We start from the raw sequence: 22,478 nt of genomic DNA, 5'->3' as shown, positions 1-22,478 counted from the left end.
AGCCAAAGTGAAGATAGCTGCCTGGAAGATTTAGACCCAAGTAATCTTGGATATGAGCTTCACTCAGCTCCTTATCCATTACAGGAAGGTTTTTTAAGTGAAAAAGCGGGCAGGGAGTGAGCCGATAACAAAGGTATCTGTCAGGAATTCTCATTGGTTTACAGAAATAACAATGATTAGTGATTGGCTATACATTGTTAAGTTATAGGGTGCAGTTTATAGTGTCTGGTGTGGCATTATTGGATGAATTTTTTTTTCTTTTCACTCTTATGATATGCTGAAGCATTGGGTGAATTTATAGCTACTTGTGGCAAGCAGTTTCAAGAGACGAATACACAAAGTGGGGAGTAAGCTCTGTCACCCAGGCTGGAGTACGGTGGCGCAATCTCGGCTCACTGCATCCTGGATCTCCCCAGGGTCAGGTGATTCTCCCACCGCAGACTTCCAAGTAGCTGGGACTACAGGCAAGGGCCACAACACCTGGCTGATTTTTGTATCTTTTGTAGAGATGGGGTTTCGCCATGTTGGTCAGGATGGTCTTGAACTTTTGACCTCAAGCAATCTCCCACTTCAGCCTCCCAAAGTGTTGGGATTACAGGTGTGAGCCACCGTGCCCAGTCTGCTGTCTCGTTTTTATGTCTCTTTGGGCCTAATAATTTAAAATGACTCACATTCATCAGATAAAAATACTTTTCTTTTCTCATAGGCATATAGAGGTTTAAAAAATAATAATAATTGGCCGGGCACGGTGACTCACACCTATAATGCCAGCACTTTGGGAGGCCAAGGCGGATGGATTATGAGGTCAGGAGTTTGAGACCAGCCTGGCCAGTATGGCGAAACCCTGTCTCTACTAAAAATATGAAAATTAGCCGGGCATGGTGGCACGCACCTGTAGTCCCAGCTATTGGGGAGGCTGAGGTGGAAGAATCGCTTGAACCCAGGAGGTGGAGGTTGCAGTGAGCCAAAATTGTGCCACTGCACTCCAGCCTGGACAACAGAGAGAGATTCCATCTCAAAAAAAAATTTTAATTAATAAAATAAAATAATAATAAAGGGATATTTATTAAATAAGAAAGGACAATAATGCACACATTACTGTGCAACTTGCTTTTGTCACTCACAGTGTTTCACACACACTCCTCAACAACAACAGTTACAAACCCTTTTATATTTTCATTTTTTATTTTTTTATTTTTTTTTGAGACAGAGTCTTGCTCTGTTGCCCAGGCTGGAGTGCAGTGGCGCGATCTCGGGTCACTGCAACCTCCGCCTCCTGGGTTCACGCCATTCTCCTGCCTCAGCCTCCCGAGTAGCTGGGACTACAAGTGCCTGCCACCACGCCCGGCTAATTTTTTTGTATTTTTAGTAGAGACTGGGTTTCACCGTGTTAGCCAGGATGGTCTGGATCTCCTGACCTCGTGATCCGCCCACCTCAGCCTCCCAAAGTACCAGGATTACAGGCGTGAGCCACTGCGCCTGGCCCACAAAACCTTTTAATGGTGGCATAATATGCCATAGTATGTGTGCACCATAATTTGATCAACAGGTTTTTTATTGAAGACATACGGATTGTTTTCTTGACTTTTCCCCAGCAATATCAATGCCACGATAAAGATTTTTGTTTGTTTGTTTTTTTGAGACAGAGTCTCACTCTGTCACTCAGGCAGGAGTGCAGTGGCATGATCTTGGCTCACTGCAAACTCTACCTCCTGGGTTCAAGTAATTCTCCCACCTCAGCCTCCCTAGTAGCTGGGACTACATGTGCATGCCACCATGCCTGGCTAATTTTTGTATTTTTTTTTTTTTTTTTGAGACGGAGTCTGGCTGTGTCGCCCAGGCTGGAGTGCAGTGGCGCTGTCTCGGCTCACTGCAAGCTCCGCCTCCCGGGTTCACGCCATTCTGCTGCCTCAGCCTCCCGAGTAGCTGGGACTACAGGTGCCCGCCACCACGCTTGGCTAATTTTTTGTATTTTTAGTAGAGACGGGGTTTCACCGTGTTAGCCAGGATGGTCTTGATCTGCTGACCTTGTGATCCGCCCGCCTCGACCTCCCAAAGTGCTGGGATTACAGGTGTGAGCCACCTCGCCTGGCAGGCCAATTTATTAACTTAGGAGAACAGAACTACTAAGTCAGCCAGAATATTAATGGTTTTTTTTTTTTTTTTTTTTTTTTTTGAGACGGAGTTTCACTCTTATTGCCCAGGCTGGAGTGCAATGGCGGGATCTCAGGTCACTGCAACCTCCACCTCCTGGGTTCAAGCGATTCTCCCGTCTCAGCCTCCCGAGTAGCTGGGATTACAGGCGCATGCCACCACTCTGGGCTACTTTTTGTATTTTTAGTGGAGACGGGGTTATATCATACTGGTCAGGCTGGTCTCGAACTCCTGACATCAGGTGATCCGCTGACCTCGGCCTCCCAAAGTGCTGGGATTTACAGGCGTGAGCCACAGTGCCTGGCCTTAATGTTAGTTCTTAACCAGTGGTAGACCAGAAGTCTAACTGGGATTTTTTGTTTTTATGTTTGTTTTAATACAATTTCTGTCTCTCATTTATCCTACCTGAAAAGCATACTGCATCTCTGACCTCTCAGCATACTAACAATAATACTGATCACATAGCATTTCTTGTAGTTCATAAACTTCACGTGTCAATAATATACTATAAATATAAATGAATGAATAAATAACAGGATGCTCATAAGCTTACAGACATCTTTTTCTCAAAAAAGCTGGGAATTTTGTTTCTATTTTATTGGGATACTGACTCTCAACATTTCATATATTGCATTCCACCAACGTAGTTGAGAGTCAATTTATGAAATATTTTGTAGTGTAAGAAAGTGGGGAGGACCAAGTATGTCAACCACTAGGAATGTGGTGCCTAGTCAGGAATTGGGAGGAGTGTAGGAAGAAAGGAAGGACAACAGGATTTGGTCATTGATTGGTCAGATGGATTTCAGAGGGATCAGTATGAAGGAACGCTTCAAAGATTTTTTTTTTTTTTAATTTAAGTTCCAGGATACAGGTGCAGAATGTGTAGGTTTGTTACATACTTATAGGTGAGCCATGGTGGTTTGCTGCACCAATCAACCCCTCATCTAGGTTTTATTTATATATATTTTTTGAGACGGAGTTTCGCTCTTGTTGCCCAGGCTGGAGTGCAATGGTGCGATCTCGGCTCACCGCAACCTCTGCCTCCCGGGTTCAAGCGATTCTCCTGCCTCAGCCTTTCGAGTAGCTGTGATTACAGGCATTTGCCACCACGCCCGGCTAATTTTGTATTTTTAGTAGAGACGGGGTTTCTCCATGTTGGTCAGGCTGGTCTCGAACTTCCGACTTCAGGTGATCTGCCCGCCTCGGCCTCCCAAAGTGCTGGGATTACAGGCAGGAGCCACCGCGCACAGCTAGGTTTTAAGTCCCGCATGCATTAGCTATTTGTCCTAATGCTCTCCCTCCCCTTGCGCCCCCACCCCCACACCCAAAGATGGTTTTAAGGCTTCTAGGACTGGAGATGATCACTTTCAGAAATGAATAGTGGTGACCAGATGAAATAAGACTTTTGGATGTAGATAGGACCTTAGCGATATATTTCCAGCTTTTTATTTTTTATTTTAAGGATGAAGAAACAGCTTTAAGTTGATTGCCTGAAGTCACGCAGGTAATTGATGGAGTATGGCCAGAACCCATACTAGGCTTAAGGGACAGTGTACCATAAATACGTAGAGGTCCTTTAAACAGATAGAAACGCTGTGCTCCAGGCAGATGCCATAACAAACAGTGGCTCTAGATCTACCATGGGTTATATGGGTCCTTAGTTAAGATTAGATATGGAGTCACAGTGTCCCAGAATTTCAGGGACAGAGGAAAGTGGAAGGGCTTTCCACTAAGCCTTTTGAACTACTAGGTACCCCTCATTTTACATCTGGTTATCTCATTTAAATCTATGACGTTTTAAAATACTTATTACCATTTAAGACATGAGAAAAATTAAGTTTAGAAACGGCTAGATAGCTCACGCTAGAAAGCAAGGACTCGAAATTTTAACCAAGGGCAGATGTGCATGGAGGCCAAGTCATTTCCTTCCCATGCTCTCCTCATACTGACCCAACAAACCCATTCTGCATGTGAGAAAACTGAGGCCCGGAGGAGGGAATTCACACACATTTGAAGCCAAGGTGGGGCCAGAAAGTAGATAGGCTGATCTCCAAACCTCCACGTCAAAGGTCTTCCCAGGAGGACATAGGCCTTCAAGGATTTTACAATCTATACCACTCTACAAGTGATGGAGAGAGGGGAGAAAAGCAACCGACTAAGGAGAGAAGCAAGGAGCAGAAAAAGGAGCTAAAGAGGAGCTGTCAGAACGGTGTGAGTAGGGTGGGAAAGGAGCCGCCTCCTTTTGCCTCTCTTCCTACTTATTAACAAAACAGAACAACTATCGAGCGTATTTCAGGGAGCTAAGTCCTAGCCAGATTCAGCTGTGTTTTAACCCTTAGCTAAATCTAGACAAGGCTAAGGCAGGCCAGGTGGAAATTCCCAGGGCGGATCAAAACTTGAGCTGTTCCGGCGGTAGTGATTTGAGGTCGGTTTGAAAGAGAAGTTGAGAAAGCGGCGGAGGGGTGAATTTGGCTGCACTACACGCTCACCACAAAGGGGCAGGGCCGCCGACCGCCGAGGCCGAGTGTGCTTCCAGCCCAGGCGAAGCGGTAGACGCAGCAGCCTCCGCCCGCCACGTGACCCGTAGTGTTGTGGTCTGGCCCGCGTGGGTGGCGGGAGCGCCGAGAGGGCGGGGGCGACGATGGGGCGGGTCACGTGACGGGGTTTAAATCTCCCGCAGCCAGAGCCGCGGGGGCGCCAGTGCCGCGCGTCGAGCGGGAGCAGAGGAGGCGAGGGAGGAGGGCCAGAGAGGCAGTTGGAAGATGGCGGACGAGGCGGCCCTCGCCCTTCAGCCCGGCGGCTCCCCCTCGGCGGCGGGGGCCGAGAGGGAGGCCGCGTCGTCCCCCGCCGGGGAGCCGCTCCGCAAGAGGCCGCGGAGAGACGGTCCCGGCCTCGAGCGGAGCCCGGGCGAGCCCGGTGGGGCGGCCCCAGAGCGTGAGGTGCCGGCGGCGGCCGGGGGCTGCCCGGCTGCGGCGGCGGCGCTGTGGCGGGAGGCGGAGGCAGAGGCGGCGGCGGCGGGCGGGGAGCAAGAGGCCCAGGCGACTGCGGCGGCTGGGGAAGGAGACAATGGGCCGGGCCTGCAGGGCCCATCTCGGGAGCCACCGCTGGCCGACAACTTCTACGACGAAGACGACGACGACGACGAGGGCGAGGAGGAGGAAGAGGCGGCGGCGGCGGCGGCGATTGGGTACCGAGGTGCGCAGGGTGCGGGCGGCCGGAACTGCGCATCTCCTCCTCCCTCTCCCCGGGCTCCTACTGGCGTGAGGTTGAGGGCGGCCCGGGGCTCGGGGCAGGCTCCGCGGCATTCCCCTCCCCACCACGGCCCTCCGCTCAGCTGCGCTTCTCCGGAGCTGCCGTTCCTACTGTGCGAGCTGCCAGTGGCTTCGCTCTTTTCCTCCGTCCGTGGCCCGCCTGGGCGGCCTTGTTCTTGGCGCAGCAGCCAGGTCGGGAGACTCTCGCAGTCGGTTTAAAATAAGTTTCTCTCCCCCTCTTACTGTTTTTAGCATATTGCTTTTGTTAGAGCTTTCTTTTTTCTTTCCTTTTCTTCATTTTTTTAAAAATTTTCTTTGCTTTTCTCCTCCACCCCCCAGCACACTTAAGTCTGCAACTTTTTGGCTGTCCCGTTGGTCTGCGTTTTCAATTGCTTTTTGCAAACTGACACCTGTGCAGTTAGCGTTTTTTTGTTTTTTTGGTCTATATTTTTATGCCTGAAATTACAATTTTTAAAAGAGGAAAGCTGTTTCTGTAGTCACAGCTTGCAAAATTTAAAGAACGTGGCTGTTCCTGAAGACATTACCATTCTGTAATGCAGTTAGGAGTGGGCATGGGGGGGAAAGGGAGTACTTTTAGAGCAGTTCGCATTACTTTTATTCTAATCTTGCTCTTGTACGGTAACGGTGTTTGGGCTAAGCATGCTTTTTTTGTATGTATGTAGTATTGAGAAACAAATTTAACACTTCTAGCATAATGAAGCAGATATGTTGCAGTTGTCATGTTCTTGAAGGTTTCTTTTTTTTTTTTTTGAGACGGAGTCTCGCTCTGTTGCCAACCCTGGAGTGCAGTGGCGCGATCACAGCTCACTGCAACCTCGAACTCTCAGTAGCTGGGACTACAGGTGTGCGACACCACGTCCGGCTTTTTTTATTTTTAGTAGAGAGGAGGTCTCGCTATGTTGCCCAAGCTGGTCTAAAACTCCCAGGCTCAAGAGATCCTCCCGCTTTGGCCTCCCAAAGTGCTAGGATTACACGAAAAGAGCCACCGCGTCCGGCCTGACCCAAATATTGATAAAGATGAACACCTATCAGGGATAGAAACTCCTCAGATCAAAAATAAGAAACCTAACCGGGCGCGGTGGCTCACGCCTGTAATCCCAGCACTTTGGGAGGCCGAGGCGGACGGATCACGAAGTCAAGAAATCAAGACCATCCTGGCCAACATGGTGAAACCTCGTCTCTACTAAAAACACAAAAATTAGGTGGGTGTGGTGGCGGGTGTCTGTAGTCCCAGCTACTCGGCAGGCTGAAGCAGGAGAATCGCTTGAACCCGGGAGGCGGAGGTTGCAGTGAGCCGAGATCGCGCCACTGCGCTCCGGGGTTGGCAACAGAGTGAGACCCCGTCTCAAAAAAAAAAAAAAAAAAAAAAAAAAAAGTAATATGTGCTTTTAGGGACTGATTTAGTAGAGACCCTGATTTCAAGCAACACAGTTGAATACTAATTTATTATTTACCTAATAATAATTGTGTTATTAATACCGTTTATTTAATAGAGGAAACAATGCAGATACCTATAGTATTATGTAAGAGTTTAACGTGCGCATTGCCAAGGTTATATTTGAATGATGTTTTTATGTAAATGTCCATTTATTACACATTTCACGAACGTTATTTGTGATTGTATGGTACATTCTAGCTAGATTATTATCTTTTCTTTTTTTTTATTTTATTTTCTTTTTTTTTTTAAAGATGGAGTTTAGCTCTTGTTACCCAAGCTGGAGTGCAATGGCGCGATCTCGGCTCACTGCAACCTCCGCCTCCCGGGTTCAAGCCATTCTCGTGCCTCAGCCTCCCGAGTAGTTGGGATTACAGGCATGCGCCACCATGCCCGGCTAATTTTTGTATTATTAGTAGAGACGAGGGTTCTCCATGTTGGTCAGGCTAGTCTCGAACTCCCAACCTCAGGTGATCCGCCTGCCTCGGCCTCCCAAAGCTCTGGAACAGGCGTGAGCCACCGCTCCCGGCTATCTTTTCTAAGTAGACTTTATTTTTAGATTTTGGCTGAAACTGAGTCTGAGCAGAATTCCTAAAGATGAAGAAACTGTTCGAATGAACAGTGCAAGCTGACCCCATAGGCATGCTTTACACACGCAGTATAAATGTTAAATGCTGTACTCGATGAAAATGATCGCTCTATAACTGTTCATACATTTTAGGTGCATGTTGTTTTGGTAGCCTTGACTGACTTGGTTTCTTTTGCAGATAACCTTCTGTTCGGTGATGAAATTATCACTAATGGTTTTCATTCCTGTGAAAGTGATGAGGAGGATAGAGCCTCACATGCAAGCTCTAGTGACTGGACTCCGAGGCCACGGATAGGTATGGCTCAGAGCTGTTAATTTTAGAGAGTAAATGTACATTTTTTGGTTTGTTTGTTTTGAGACAGAGTTTCGCTCTTGTTGGCGGAGGCTGGAGTGCAATGGCGCAATTTGGGTTCACCGTACCCTCCGCCTTCCGGGTTCAAGCGATTCTCCTGCCTCAGCCTCCCGAGCAGCTGGGATTACATGCATATGCCACTACGCCCGGCCAATTTTGAATTTTCAGTAGAGACGGGGTTTCTACATGTTGGTCAGGCTGGTCTTGAACTCCCGACCTCAGGTGATCCGCCCGCCTGGGCCTCCCAAAGTGCTGGGATTACAGGCATGAGCCACCTCGCCCTGCCTCACTTGTACCCTTTTTGTGTAGTGTTCTTCATCCAGTTAGAATATCTTCCTCCCTCACTTCATATTCCTTTTTTTCATTTTATTTTACACTTACCACTTCTTGTAAAGCTCTGTATCTTATTTTTTAGATTGTGTTGTTTCCTGGTCTAGAATATAAATTCTATGGGAGCAGGAATTTTTGACTGACTTGTATACTCCTGTCTTGTCAGTGCCAAAAAAAGTGCCTAGCACATAGTTTGTGCTCAATAAATATTTAATAAATATGTGAATGAAATGGGAAAGTATTTCGATGTAGAAAGCATTATCAGTTTTTTATACCAAAGATATAACATAACCATCTTGAAAGTGGATCTTTTTATGTTGTCACTCTTACAAATGGCTTGACTATTTAAACATAGTGAAGATCAGTTTCTCTTTGGTGTCTGTAATTTATTTATTTTTGTTTTCTCAAGCCTAGGGAGCTGGTCTGAGCAATCTCAGGGTAAAAGAAAATGATTAGTTCTCAGAACATCAACATTGTATGTATTATTTTGGAAGATTGGTTAAGATCAAATTGAAAAATTACCGGAAAAAAATTAAGATGGCAGTTATGTATAGATTTTCATTTCTTTTTCCTGTGTGGTTTTAATAAGTAGTACAGGCTTTTAGGACTGGTATGATCTTTTCTGTGTTGATTTGTAGAACCCTTTTGTAAATACTTTTGGTATTATGGTGTGTGTTTCTAGATATTAACCATAAGAACTTAATTCTGGTTGTTAATTAATTAGACTGTTAAAATATATACTTACAGCTGAAGGGGGTCTTCCCAACTCTTCATTAGATCTTCCTAATCTCATTGGGATATATCATTAATTCTGAGTGTACTGAGAATGAAATACCATTAAATTGCATTTTCTTACTTTGCAAAAAACCCTCACAGATTGCTAACTCATTACTTCAGAAAATAAATGAGATTTTGAATTACTTGATAAGTTGACTTTAAGCCTTTTCCCCCTTATTGTAGGTCCATATACTTTTGTTCAGCAACATCTTATGATTGGCACAGATCCTCGAACAATTCTTAAAGATTTATTGCCGGAAACAATTCCTCCACCTGAGTTGGATGATATGACACTGTGGCAGATTGTTATTAATATCCTTTCAGAACCACCAAAGAGGAAAAAAAGAAAAGATATTAATACAATTGAAGATGCTGTGAAATTACTGCAAGAGTGCAAAAAAATTATAGTTCTAACTGGAGCTGGGGTATGTAAGACTAGTACATGGGGGAGGTCGTATATGTATTTTCTTACGTCTTTTACAAGTAGGAAACGTTTTTCTGGTTTAGAAGGATTTATCCTTACATGATAATGGATGTTTGGGAACTGCCAAAAACTGAGTGCAGCAGCAGTTGCTAAATTAGTTCAGATTTTTAAAACCTCTCCAGCCTTAAAAAATATTTGCTTCTGCTTATTTATAGCACAGTGGGTAAATGGAGTTAAGGCAAGATTTTTACCTACATTATATCACAGCTCCTAAAGGAGATTCAGGGAATTGAAACTCTGCTTTTGTTAAGGGATGTCAGTCTGATGGATAAATTGGATATTTGTTAGATCTTTATGAGAAACTGGAAACCTAATTGGTATTCACAAATGAAAAGCTTAATGTTGGGAAGAGTAACAGATTCCTCCCTTACCTCCATTTTAATTAAGATGATGTCATTGTGGCGACCTGACGTTTTCTATTTGATCTACCTTAGGGTTGCAGCTAATTAGTTACCTAAGGCTATTGCATAGTGTGTGTTTTATACAGAGTATATTACATGTTAGCAACCAGAGCAACTGCTGTAGTAAAATTTTGTCCTGTTTTCTGCCATTTCGAGTTGTGAAAGGGTGTTACATAATCTTAGATGATCATCAGGAGTATGTTTTGCTCACAGATAACGATGTAGACAAGTTTGTTTAACTTAAATTGACCTTGACTCCAGATCAAATTGGAGTCAACTCTGGTAAGATGATGAAACAATAACTTCTGAAATCTCTATTTGAAATGTCAGGATTTTTTTTGTACGATTAGTGCATAAGTCTCAAAGAAATGAAGAATTGAAATATTATACACTTTTTTTTTTTTTTTTGATACAGGGTCTTGCTGTGTTGCCCTGGCTGGAGTGCAGTGGTGCCATCAGGGCTCACTGCAGCCTCAATCTCTCCTGGCCTGAGTCTTGCTCTGTTGCCCAGGCTGGAGTGCCGTGGTACGATCTTGGCTCACTGCAACCTATGCCTCCCGGGTTCAAGCAATTCTCTTGCCTCAGCCTCCTGAGTAGCTGGGATTACAGGCGCACGCCACTACACCTGGCTAATTTTTGTATTTTTAGTAGAGACGGGGTTTCACCATATTGGCCAGGCTGGTCTCAAACTCCTGACCTTATGATCCGCCTGCCTTGGCCTCCCAAAGTGCTGGGATTACAGGCGTGATCCACCGCGCCTGTCTATACATTGTTTTTTTAATGAAAATAGAGAATTGTAGTAGTATTGAGGTAATAGAATCCTAACTAAAGGAGCAATTTCTTTGGAATTACTTCTCTGTAATAGAAATTCTTGGCTGGTGGAGTGGCTCATGCATGTAATTCCAGCACTTTGGGTGGCTAAAGTGGGAGGATCACTTGAGCCCTGGAGTTTGAGATCACCCTGAGCAACATAGACCCTGACTCTACAAAAAATTAGCCTGGTGTGCTGGTGTGTACTTGTAGTCCCAGCTACTAAGGAGGCTGAGGTGGGAGGATTGCTTGAGCCAGAAAGGTTAAGGCCACAATGAGCCATGATGGCACCACTGTACTCCAGCCTGGGTATCAGAGCGAAACTGTCTAAAAAGAAAAAAAACAAAAAGCTGGGTGTGGTGGCATATGCTTGTAATCCCAGCACTTTGGGAGGCTGAGGCCCACGGATCACAGGGTCAGGAGATCAAGACCATCTTGGCTAACATGGTGACACCCCGTCTCTACTAAAAATACAAAAAATTAGCCGGGCACGGTGGTGGGCACCTGTAGTCCCAGCTACTCGGGAGGCTGAGGCAGGAGAATGGTGTGAACCCAGGAGGCGGAGCTTACAGTGAGCCGAGATTACGCCACTGCACTCCAGACCGGGCGACAGTGTAAGACTCCGTCTCAAAAAAAAAAAAAGGAAAAAGAGAAAAAGTTATTCCCTACTTTCTACTTAAAATAATTTGTTGAAGTGGTTTATTTTCTTCTCAAGTTGCATTTGCTTTGTTGGCTAAACGCTTAAAAGGCTTAAAATTAGCCTGACTTAAAAATTCCTTATCTGTGTTAAAGTTGGAATATGAGGTATATTTAATTTTACTCAGTTATTTGGGAGTTTTATTTCTGAAATAAGGGTAGGGTTGTATTTTTATTTCTTAAAATAAGTTTCAGACTAAAATTTTCTTTCTCAACTCTTACCTAATTATATGGTAAGAGAGCTAGCTAGTTCCTATAAAGGTAGAAGATTTATTTTTACAAATTATGCCATGCACATTTTAGGTGTCTGTTTCATGTGGAATACCTGACTTCAGGTCAAGGGATGGTATTTATGCTCGCCTTGCTGTAGACTTCCCAGATCTTCCAGATCCTCAAGCGATGTTTGATATTGAATATTTCAGAAAAGATCCAAGACCATTCTTCAAGTTTGCAAAGGTACTATGAACTCTTCTGGTTGTTTCTTTGGCCTTCTCTCATGAAAAAGTATTTTGTTCACATATAGCCACCTTAAGGTTATCATTCATTGTTTAGTAAAGTGAATGCTGCTACTGTGGTGGAGTAAGATCACTCATTATGGCTAGAATTCCCTTATTCCTAGAGAAGGACTATCATCTACTTCATTTTAGGAGTGAGCTTATTTTCAAAGAGACAGTTTCATATTTTTAAAATTTGCACTTCAGTGATGGTCATTATTCTGCCTGGGCTTTTTAAAAAGGTTTGTACACCATATAAAAGTAACATAACTTGTGATTTTTAATATTTTATTAGAGATTGTAAAGGTTATAAGATCACTTTGGTGTTTTGTAGTCAAGTTTTAACATAAGGATGTGCCTGAAAAATCATTTGTGATTAGAGAATGGGAAGATTCTTGGGTTGCATTTTTGTCAGCAAATTGCAGAGGAGCCTTATTCTGCTCTAGAGTTGCACCGTTGAGTTCAGAAGCCACTAGCCACATGTGGCTGTTGAGTACCTGAAATGTATTGATATGTGCAATGAGTGTAGAGGATGTATTAGATTTTAGAGATCCAGTATGGAAAATACAAAGTATTTCATTAGTTTTATTTATCAAATGTTAAACAAATATTGGTTTTTATATGAAAAAATACTTTTTAAAATTAATTTTGAATTCTTTTGAAATACTTTTGATATTGGGTTAAATAAAATGTATTTTGGGCTGTGCATGTTGCCTCATGCCTGTAATCTCAGCACTTTGGGAGGCCAAGGTAGGAGGATCAGTTGAGCCCAGGAGTTTGAGACCAGCCTGAGCAACACAATGAGACCCCATCTTTACAAAATAAATAATAAAATTTGCTGAGCATGGTGTTGTGCACCTGTAGACCCAGCCACTCAGGAGTCTGAGGTGGGAAGATCCCTTGAGCTCAGGAGCTCAAGACTGAGTGAACCATGATCTGCCATTGCACTCCACCCTGGGCAACAGAGCAAGAGTGTTTCAAGCCTCCTGAGTAGCTGGGATTACAGGCGTCCACCACCACGCCCAGCTAATTTCTGTATTTTTAGTAGAGACAGGGTTTCACCAGGTTGGCCAGGCTGGTGTTGAACTCCTGACTTCAGGTGATCCATCCTCCTCAGCCTCCCAAAGCACTGGGATTATAGGCGTGAGCCACCGCGCCTGTCCAGTTTTCACCTTAATGTAGTTACTAAACGATTTAAAGTTACATGTATGTCTCACATTATGTACCTATTGTACAGCTCTGCTTTAGCATAGAAAGTTTAATAATGCATTACACCATTCTCAAGAGATTGAGTCATTAGAAAACTGTTTCCTTTCCTGTATTTCAGTCTTTTGGAAAGAAATTACAAAATTTGTTATTGTTAAACTTGGAGGTATATATATTTGAAAGAGTCATTTTATTTTATTTTATTTTACTTTAAGTGCCAGGATACATGTGCAGAATGCACAGGTTTGTTACATAGGTATACATGTGCCATGGTGGTTTGCTGCATCTATCAACCTGTCATCTAGGTTGTAAGCCCTGCATTCATTAGGTATTTGTCCTAATGCTCTTCCACCCCTTGCCCCCCACCTCCTGACAGGCCTCGGTGTGTGGTGTTCTCCACCCTGTGTCCATGTGTTCTCATTGTTCAACTCTCACTTATGAGTGAGCACATACGGTGTTTCGTTTTCTGTTCTTGTGTTAGTTTGCTGAGGATGAAGGCTTCCAGCGAAGGAGTCTTGTATTAGTGGCTTTTTCCCCACCTAATCGTTAGAAGTTGTGAATAGGGACTTCTTTAATGAATCCAGAAGTTAATGAACCTAGCTTTTTTTTTTTTTTCGGAGGCGGAGTCTCACTGTTTCCCAGGCTGGAGTGCAGTGGCGTGATTTCTGCTCACCATACAACCTCCACTTCCCGAGTTTAAGAGATTCTCCTGCCTCAGCCTTCTGAGTTGTTGGGACTACAGGCGCGTGCTGCCATGCCTGGCTAATTTTTGTATTTTTGGTAGAGATGGGGAGTCACCATGTTGGCCGGTTGGTCTTGAACTCCTGACCTCGTGATCTGTCCATCTCAGCCTCCCAAAGTGCTGGGATTACAGGCGCGAGGCACCGTGCCCGGCCGATGAACGTAAATTTTAACTAAATGGTGGCCTTGTCTACTTTCAGACCATGTGGTGTATTTACATGACTATAGGAGAAGCTTTGCTAATTCAGAATAAATTGTGTTACTTAAATTGGGGACTGTCTTTAAAAGAAAAGTGATTTTTTTGGGTGCAGTGGCTCATGCCTATAATCCCAGTGCTTTGGGAGGCTGAGATAGGAAGATCTCTTGAACTCAGGAGTTTGAGACCAGCCTGGGCAACACAGTGAGACCCTATCACTACACCCCTCCACCCCATGTAATTTTTGTTTTATCCAGGTTGTGGTATATTAAATGGGCATTAGCATAAAGTGGGAAAATTATATTAATTATTGAATATGATTACTAAACTGAATTTGAAAAGTTTTCAGGCTATCAAGAGAATTTTTAACTTAAAACTTATATAATTTGAACTTTTTACTTCATATATCCATAATGATGATGGTCATCTATATCTAGCTTTTAGAGCAGACAACTGGTTCATATCTGGATTGAATAAATAATGTAAAGTTATTTTTTGTTAATTATGGATTAGTGAAGATTTACTCTTTTAACCTACTCCTGCTAGTGGCACTACCACATGGTTTTGAAGACCAGTGAAGTATGACTTAAAGGTTTTTTGAATTGGAGCTAGGACACTGGCATTTATAAAATCTCCACGTAGCGCAGACATTGACACTATCAGAAGACCAGCAAGTAACTAGAAGTTACTTTGATCTTAAATCAACTACAAAAACTTAACTCACTAGTTATGGAGAATACATTTTTTATTGTTAAACTGAAAAAAAATTCAGTCACTTATAAGGTGTAACCTCTTCTAATCCTGTTTATATAAATTTATTATTATTATTTTTTGAGATGGAGTCTTGCTTTGTTGCCAGGCTGTTGTGCATTGGCGTGATCTTGGCTCACTGCATCCTCCATCTCCCGGGTTCAAGCAGTACTCTTGCCTCAGCCTCCCAAGTAGCTGGGACTACAGGCACGTGCCACCACAATCAGTATTTTTAGTAGAGATGGGGTTTCACCATGTTGGCAAGGACATGTCTCGTCATGACCTCGTGATCCGCCCGTTTCGGCCTCCCAAAGTGTTGCGATTACAGGCGTGAGCCACCATGTCCAGCTGATAAATTTAATTTTGCTTTTCTGAGTTTTCATTCATGGTAATGGTTAAATCAGCTAGCCTTTACAATTGTTACTCACATATAATTCTTTGTCCATCCTTTAATTCTCACATTGGGAACTGACTAAAAAAAGAAAGCTTCCAGTCTGGGCACAGTGGCTCACACCTGTAATCCCAGCACATTGGGAGGCCGGGGTGAGTGGATCACCTGAGGTCAGGAGTTCAAGACCAGCCTGGCCAACACGGCAATACCCCATGTCTAATAAAAAATACAAAAATCAGCCAGGCGTGGGTGGCGGGCACCTGTCGTCCCAGCTGCGCAGGAGGCTGAGACGGGGAGAATTGCTTGAACCCAGGAGGCGGAGGTTGCAGTGAGCCGATAGCGCTTAAGGAGAAATAAGTAAGGACAGAGTGCAGGATAGTATCCTGAAACGGAGGATGGGGAGGGTATGTAAATATTGACGATATTTTACTGAATTTCTAAATATTACAAGAATAGAATATTCATAGGATAACCTAAGCTTTTCTGTGAGTCAGTGTACTAGGCAGAAAGTTCACTAAAGTGGTTTATGATTTTTGCAACTTACGAGAAAACATTAAAAATGAAGCCATGGAAAGAGGAAATATTGGTGAAATTTAGATACTTCAGAAGGAAAGAGAATTTTTTTTTTTGGAAAGAAAATTTCTATACCATCTATTGTATCATTGATTGTATGTGATTATTGAGAATTAAGGTTTTTTTTTTGTTTTTTTTTTTTTGAGACAGTTTTGCTCTTGTCACCCAGGCTGGAGTGCAGTGGTGAGATCTCAGCTCACTGCAACCTTCATCTCCCGAGTTCAAGCAATTCTCCTGCCTCAGCCTACTGAGTAGCTGGGATTACAGGTGCCCACCACCGCGCCCAGCTAATTTTTGTAATTTTAGTAGAGACAGGGTTTCACCATGTTGGTCAGGCTGGTCTCGAACTCCTGACCTCAGGTGATCTGCCCGCCTAGGCCAAAGTGCAGGGATTACAGGCGTAAGTCTCCCATGCCCAGCCCTTAAATTTCATTTAGACTGGAAATTTCAAGTAATGGAGAGGTGTGTTAAGGAAGTTGTTGCTCTGTTAGAGCAGTTTCTTAAATTTGGCACTGTTGACACTTTGGGTTGGATTTTTCTTTTTTTGTTTCTGAGACAGTTTCACTCTGTCGAGCCATCACAGCTCATTGCAGCCTTGAACTCCTGGGCTCCTGCCTGAGCCTCCTGAGTAGCTGAGACCATAGGCGCGTACCACATACTTAGCTAAATGTGTTTTTGACTTTTTTTTTTTCTTTGTAGAATCAAGTTCTCACTGTGTTGTCCAGGCTGGTCTTGAAATCCTGAGTTCCAGCGATCCTCCTGCTTAGCCTTACAGAGTGTCGGGATTATAGGCATAGGTCACTGCACCCGGCCTTGGGCTGATATTTATTTGCTATGGAGAACTTTCCTGTGCGTTGTAGGATATTTGGCAATGTCCCTGGCTGGCCAGGTGCAGCGGCTCACACCTGTAATCCCAGCACTTTGGGAGGCTGAGGTGGGCGGATCACTTGAGGCTGGGAGTTCAGAAGAGACCAGCCAACATGGTGAAACCCTGTCTCTACTAAAAATACAAAAATTAGCCGGGTGTGGTGGCGCACGCTGAGGCATGAGAATCACTTGAACTCAGGAGGCTGAGTTTGCCATCAGCTGATATTGCGCCACTGTACTCCAGCCTGGGTGACAAAGCAAGAATCTGTCTCAAAAAAAAAAAAAAAAAATCCCTGGCCTCCACCTACAAAATGCTGTTTGTATCCCCACCCCAAGTCCTGACAATAAAAAATGTCTTCAAAATGTTCCTTGCAAAATTGCTCATTGAGGTTAACTGAGGTGGCTCACGACTTTAATCCCAGCCCTTTGGAAGGCCGAGGCTGGCAGATCACTTAAGCCCAGGTGACCAGCCCTGGCCAACTTGGCAAAACCCTGTCTCTACTAAGAATACAAAAAATAGCCAGACGTGGTGGTGCACACCTGTAATTCCAGCTACTCGGGAGGCTGAGGCGGGAGAATCACTTGAACCTGGGAGGCGGAGGTTGCAGTGAGCCGAGATTGCACCACTCTACTCCAGCCTGATTGACAGAAGTGAGACTCCATCTCAAAAAAAAAAAAAAAAAAAAAATTACTCACTGAGCACCAGTGTGTTACGGTGTGCTTAGCTGTGGTACCACTTTGGATTCTTTTACACAAGAACAGTTAAGGCCAGTTTTAAAGCTATGGGGCCATTTCTGAACTGTATTTTGTTTTTTTTTGGAGATGAAGTTTCACTCTTGTTGCTCAGGCTGTAGTGCGATGGTGTGATTTCAGCTCACTTGCAACCTCCGTCTCCCAGGTTCAAGTGATCTCCTGCCTCAGCTTCTTGAGTAGCCTTGATTATGGGATCTCGGCTCACTGCAGCCTCTGCTTCCCGGGTTCAAACAGTTCTGCCTCAGCCTCCTGAGTAGCTGGGATTACAGGTGCCCGCCACCACGCCTGGCTAATTTTGTATTTTTAGTAGAGATGGGGTTTCACCATATTGGCCAGGCTGGTCTCGAACTCCTGACCTTGTGATTCACCCACCTTTGCGTGCCAAAGTGCTGGTATTACAGGCATGAGCCATTGTGCCTAGCCAATTTTTTGAATTTTTAGTAGAGATGGGGTTTCATCATGTTGGCCAGGCTGGTCTCAAACTCCTGACCTCAGGTGATCCACCCACTTTGGCCTCCTAAAGTTCTGGGATTACAGGCGTAAGCCACTTCACCTGGCCTGCACTGTGTTCTTATCCTGCGTAATGACTTAAATTGATACTAAGTTGTGGTCATGGTTCTCAGAAACCTAAAATAATTCACTGATGTTAATAAAAATGAGTGGTTGTATTTAGAGTCAAGGCGAAACTAAATTAGGATGTATAAACTAACTTTTTTTTTTTTTTTTTTTTTTTAAGTAGGACTGTCGTTCGGCTGGGCGTGGTGGCTCACGCCTGTAATCCCAGCACTTTGGGAGGCCACGGCGGGCGGTCAAAAGTTTGAGACCAGCCTGACCAACATGGTGGTCTTTAGTATAAACCCCGTCTATACTAAAAATACAAAAATTAGATGGGTGTGGTGGCGCGTGCTGTAATCCCAGCTACTCAGGAGGCTGAGGCAGGAGAATCACTTGAACCCAGGAGGCGGAGGTTGCAGTGAGCTGAGATCGCGCCACTGCACTCCAGCCTGGGCAAGAGAGTGAGACTCTGTCTCAAAAAAAAAAAAAAAGGGGACTGTGTGTTCGAAGAGTGTAGTTTCTGTCCCATACTGAATTCATTGTTCTTTCCCTAGTGATTAAAATACAAGAAAAGGTAGAGGGAGAAACATGAACTGAATTTTATGAACTTAATTCCAAGAATGTATTTTTACATTTATTCAAAAAATTATTACTTTATTGATAATGTGCAAACATACCAGATTATGTATTAATAGTTAAAAAGTTGAGTTCTAGAACAAGCTCATTAAAAATCAACATCAGTAAAAAGAAAATAGATGGTAGTCACAGTGCCATTCATCTGAAAATAATGTTTTAATACTCACGTGTATATGGATTATATATCTATACGTTTATAGTATTGTAGCTGGTTTTATGTTACATTTTTAGCATAAAATTTGGCTTTTGCTGGGCCCAGTGGCTTGGCGATTGTAGTCCCAGCAACTCAGGAGGGTAAGGTGGGAGGATTGCTTGAACCAAAGAGTTTGAGGCTGCAATGAGCTGTGACCTCACCTCTGCACACCAGCCTGAGTGACAGAGCAAGACCCATCTCTGAAAAGAAAAAACTTGGCTGTTTTACTTTGCTTTCAATTTGTAGTTAATATATTAAATTCTACTTAATATAATAGACTTACTTTCTGTGAGGTACTTGAATACTTTTTAATGGTTATTTATGAAGTGGTGAACTGTAATTCTGTATTTGTACATTTGGATGTACAAATAGTGTTGCTACAGTTGTCCTTTTTTGGTATGTCTCCAGTGTTCTTAGGATAAATTCCTGAAAGTGAATTTCAGTTTTGAATTTCAGAGAAACATGTCAAAGTTCTTCTTTAAGCCTTTAAGTCTCCTGATATGTTTTGTCGTATTGCAGCTTGGAAAGGTTGAAATAAAAAAACTTCTATTAGGGCTGGGTGCAGTGGCTCACGCCTGTAATCCCAGCACTTTGGGGTTTAGCTGATTTGACTGATTTATCATGCCACTGCCACCTGTACCCACCCAAAATCCACAAAAACCCCAGAATACATTCTTAGCATTAAAAAAAATTATATAAATATATATAATTATATATATATTTGAGACAGGGCCTGTCTCTGATACCCAGACGAGTGCAGTATCTTTCAAAAATCATATATCTATATATAGTTTGCCCCTTCCTTCAGTCTTTCCTGCCCCTAGTATCTGTCCTCAATGGTTACCATGGTGAAACTCTTGGTTATCATTCAGGGGAAAAAAAAATTTGGGATGGGGGAGGGATGGCAGCATAAGTTTTTAATACTTGATAAATGATTACCAACAGAATCAAAAACACCTTGTTTTCTATCTTTTTTCACCATATAATATTTTTGAGAATAATTTCGTAACAGCACTTAACAGATATACCTTATTTTTCAAAGAAGGCTGTGTAGCATTCTATTTTAAAGTTGTTTCACAGTGTATGAGTGTCCTGTTGATAGGTATCTACGTTTTTGTCTTTTTGATCTAGGGTTGTTTTTACAGCAGTTTAAAAACTATAGTAAGTAAAAGAGGCCGGGTGCAGTGGCTCACACTGTAAACCCAGCACTTTGGGAGGCCGAGGCGGGTGGATCACTTGAGGTAGGAGTTCGAGACCAGCCTGGCAAACATGGTGAAACCCTTCTCTACTAAAAAAACAAAAAATTAGCCAGCCGTGGTGGCAAGCGCCTGTAGTCCCAGCTGTTCGGAAGGTTGAGGGAGAAGAATCGCTTGAACTCGGGAGGCGGAGGTTGCAGTGAGCCAGTAATACGCCGCTGCACTCCAGCCTGGGCAACAGAGCGAGACTCCATCTCAAAAATAAATACAATTTTAAATAAAATTATAAAAATAAAGCAGCACCCAGCTATATTTTTTATTTATTTATTTATTTTTGAGACAGAGTCTCACTCTGTCACTCAGATTGGAGTGCAGTGGTGCCATCTTGGCTCACTGCAACCTCTGCCTCCCGGGTTCAAGTGATTCTCCCGCCTCAGCCTCCCAAGTAGCTGAGATTACAGGTGTGCGCCATCACGCCCAGCTAATTTGTATTTTTAGTAGAGATGGGGTTTTCACCATGTTTGCCAGGCTGGTCTCAAACTCCTAATCTCAGGTGATCCACCCGCCTTGGCCTCCGAAGGTGCTGGGATTATAGGCGTGAGCCACCGCGCCTGGCTCAGCATCTTATTTTTTGAGACAGGGTCTCCCTCTGTTATCCAAGCTGGAGTGTAGTGGTGTGATCTTATAGCTCACTGCAGCCTCCAACTCTTGGACTCAAATGATTCTCCTGCCTCAGCCTCCCAAGTAGCTAGTACTACAGGTGTGCACCACCATGCCCGGCTGTTTCTTTGTTTCTTTTTTTTGTATGGACAGTCTTGCTATGTTGCCCAGGCTGGTCTCAAACTCCTGAGCTCGAGTGATTCTACTGCCTCAGCTACTCAAAGTGCTGGGATTGTAGGCATTAACTACCAGGTTAGGCCTGTTCTGTTTTTATTAGTGTGGATGACTGCTGGTTACTACTGACCGTTTGTATATCCTTGGATTACCTCTTTGTTTTTAGCCATTTTTCCCCATTTGGGTGCTTTTTCACAGTGACTTCTGGGAATATTATGTTCTTTTTTTTTTTTGATTTACCTTAAAAATTTTATTTTTATGGATATATAATAGTTGTACGTGTACATTATATATTCTTGAAGAGTTAGGCTTATTGGGATTCCAGCCTTTAGTAATCCCATGAAGGTGAGCAAACTGAAATGTACTTACTAGTCTTAGTCATTTGGTTCCTAATATATAATAGAAATGGTGCTTATCCTAAAAGAAAAATAGAAAACTTGAGGGTGAGGGATCAGAAATTGAAGACAGTAAATACTGCATAGAGGGTTAAATGCTAGGGTTTTCGGGTTTTCTTTTTTCTTTTTTTTTTTTGAGATAGAGTCTTGCTCTGACACCCAGGCTGGACTGCAACCTCTGTTCCCTGGCCTCAAGCGTTCCTCCCACCTCAGCCTCCTGAATAGCTGTGACCACAGGTGTGCACCACCATGCCTGGCTATTTTTTTTGTATTTTTGGTAGAGATGGGGTCTCGCCATGTTGCCCAGTCCAGTGCTGGATTTTCATATCAAAATAGGGCTCTGCTACTTACTTGCTCTTGTGACCAAAATGGCACGTTAGGTTTGTTTTGTTTTTGTTTTCATCTGCATCGGGGTATATGTTTACAGCTGGATTAGCGAACTTTCTGTAGTAAGATAGGGCCTGGTAGTAAATATGTAGTCTGCTTTGCGGACTGCATAGGGTCTCTGTCATATGTTCTTTGTTTTCTTTACAGCCTCGAACAAATTAAAAAACCCAGTCCTCAGCCTTGTTTGTAGCATAATAAAGAGGAAATTAAAAGTGCTTATGTTATACATGGTACATACTAAAATTTATTAAGTGGTGACTGGCAGTTTAACTAATTGACATTCTCTTGTGTTAGGTTAATACAGGGGTTGGCGTACTATGGCCTCAGTCCAAATGTGGCCCGCTCCGTGTTTTTGTATAGCCTGTGAGCTAAGCATTAAGCATTAATTTATTACTTAAATCAACAAATAAAGTTTATGTGGTATACAACATGATGTTTTGATGTGTGTACGTTATGGAATGGCTAACTCAAGCTAATATTCATTACTTCACATACTTTTTTTTTGGTGGTGAGAACATTAAAAATGTACTCTTAATTTTCAGGTATACAATTTTTGTTTTTGTTTTTGTTTTGAGATGAAGTCTCGCTCTTGTCCCCAGGCTGGAGTGCAGTGGCGCTATCTTGGCTCATTGCAACCTCCGCCTCCCAGGTACAAGCGATTCTCCTGCCTCAGCCTCCCAAGTAGCTGGGATTACAGGTGCCTGCCTCCATGCCCGGTGAATTATTGTATTTTTAGTAAAGACAGGGTTTCACCATGTTGGCCAGGCTGGTCTCGAACTCCTGACCTCAGGTGATCCGCCTGCCTCGGCCTCCCAGAGTGCTGGGGTTACAGGTGTGAGCCACTGCGCCCGGCTACAATATGTTCTTAATTATAGTCAGCAACAGATCTCCTAAACTTATTCTTCCCAATGTCTTCCCAGTCCCACCTCCACCCCTTGCTAATAATTAATTTTAAATGGCTGGGGAAAAAATTGAAAGAACTGTTTCATGATGCTTGAACATTATATAAAA

General features: G+C 43.4%; 1 protein-coding gene across 3 annotated transcripts in view; it reads left to right on the top strand.

The window, feature by feature from the left end:
* SIRT1 (sirtuin 1) overlaps positions 1 to 22,478 on the top strand; it is a 66,388-nt gene that overhangs the window by 28,769 nt on the left and 15,141 nt on the right. The window contains exons 1-4 of one of the 3 annotated variants that reach the window (XM_002820895.5): positions 4,845 to 5,349; positions 7,629 to 7,745; positions 9,093 to 9,334; positions 11,604 to 11,756. In XM_002820895.5, the coding sequence (XP_002820941.4) occupies positions 4,917 to 5,349; positions 7,629 to 7,745; positions 9,093 to 9,334; positions 11,604 to 11,756 (945 nt within the window). In that variant the 5' untranslated portion in view covers positions 4,845 to 4,916. Of the gene's footprint in view, positions 1 to 4,844; positions 5,350 to 7,628; positions 7,746 to 9,092; positions 9,335 to 11,603; positions 11,757 to 22,478 lie in introns of those variants that run through there. The other 2 variants (XM_054523398.2, XM_024254165.3) reach the window with 2 other exon arrangements.

Source organism: Pongo abelii, chromosome 8 (assembly GCF_028885655.2).
Source record: "Pongo abelii isolate AG06213 chromosome 8, NHGRI_mPonAbe1-v2.0_pri, whole genome shotgun sequence".
In the NCBI taxonomy this organism is placed as follows: domain Eukaryota; kingdom Metazoa; phylum Chordata; class Mammalia; order Primates; family Hominidae; genus Pongo; species Pongo abelii.
This window is presented reverse-complemented; position numbering and strand designations above follow the sequence as displayed.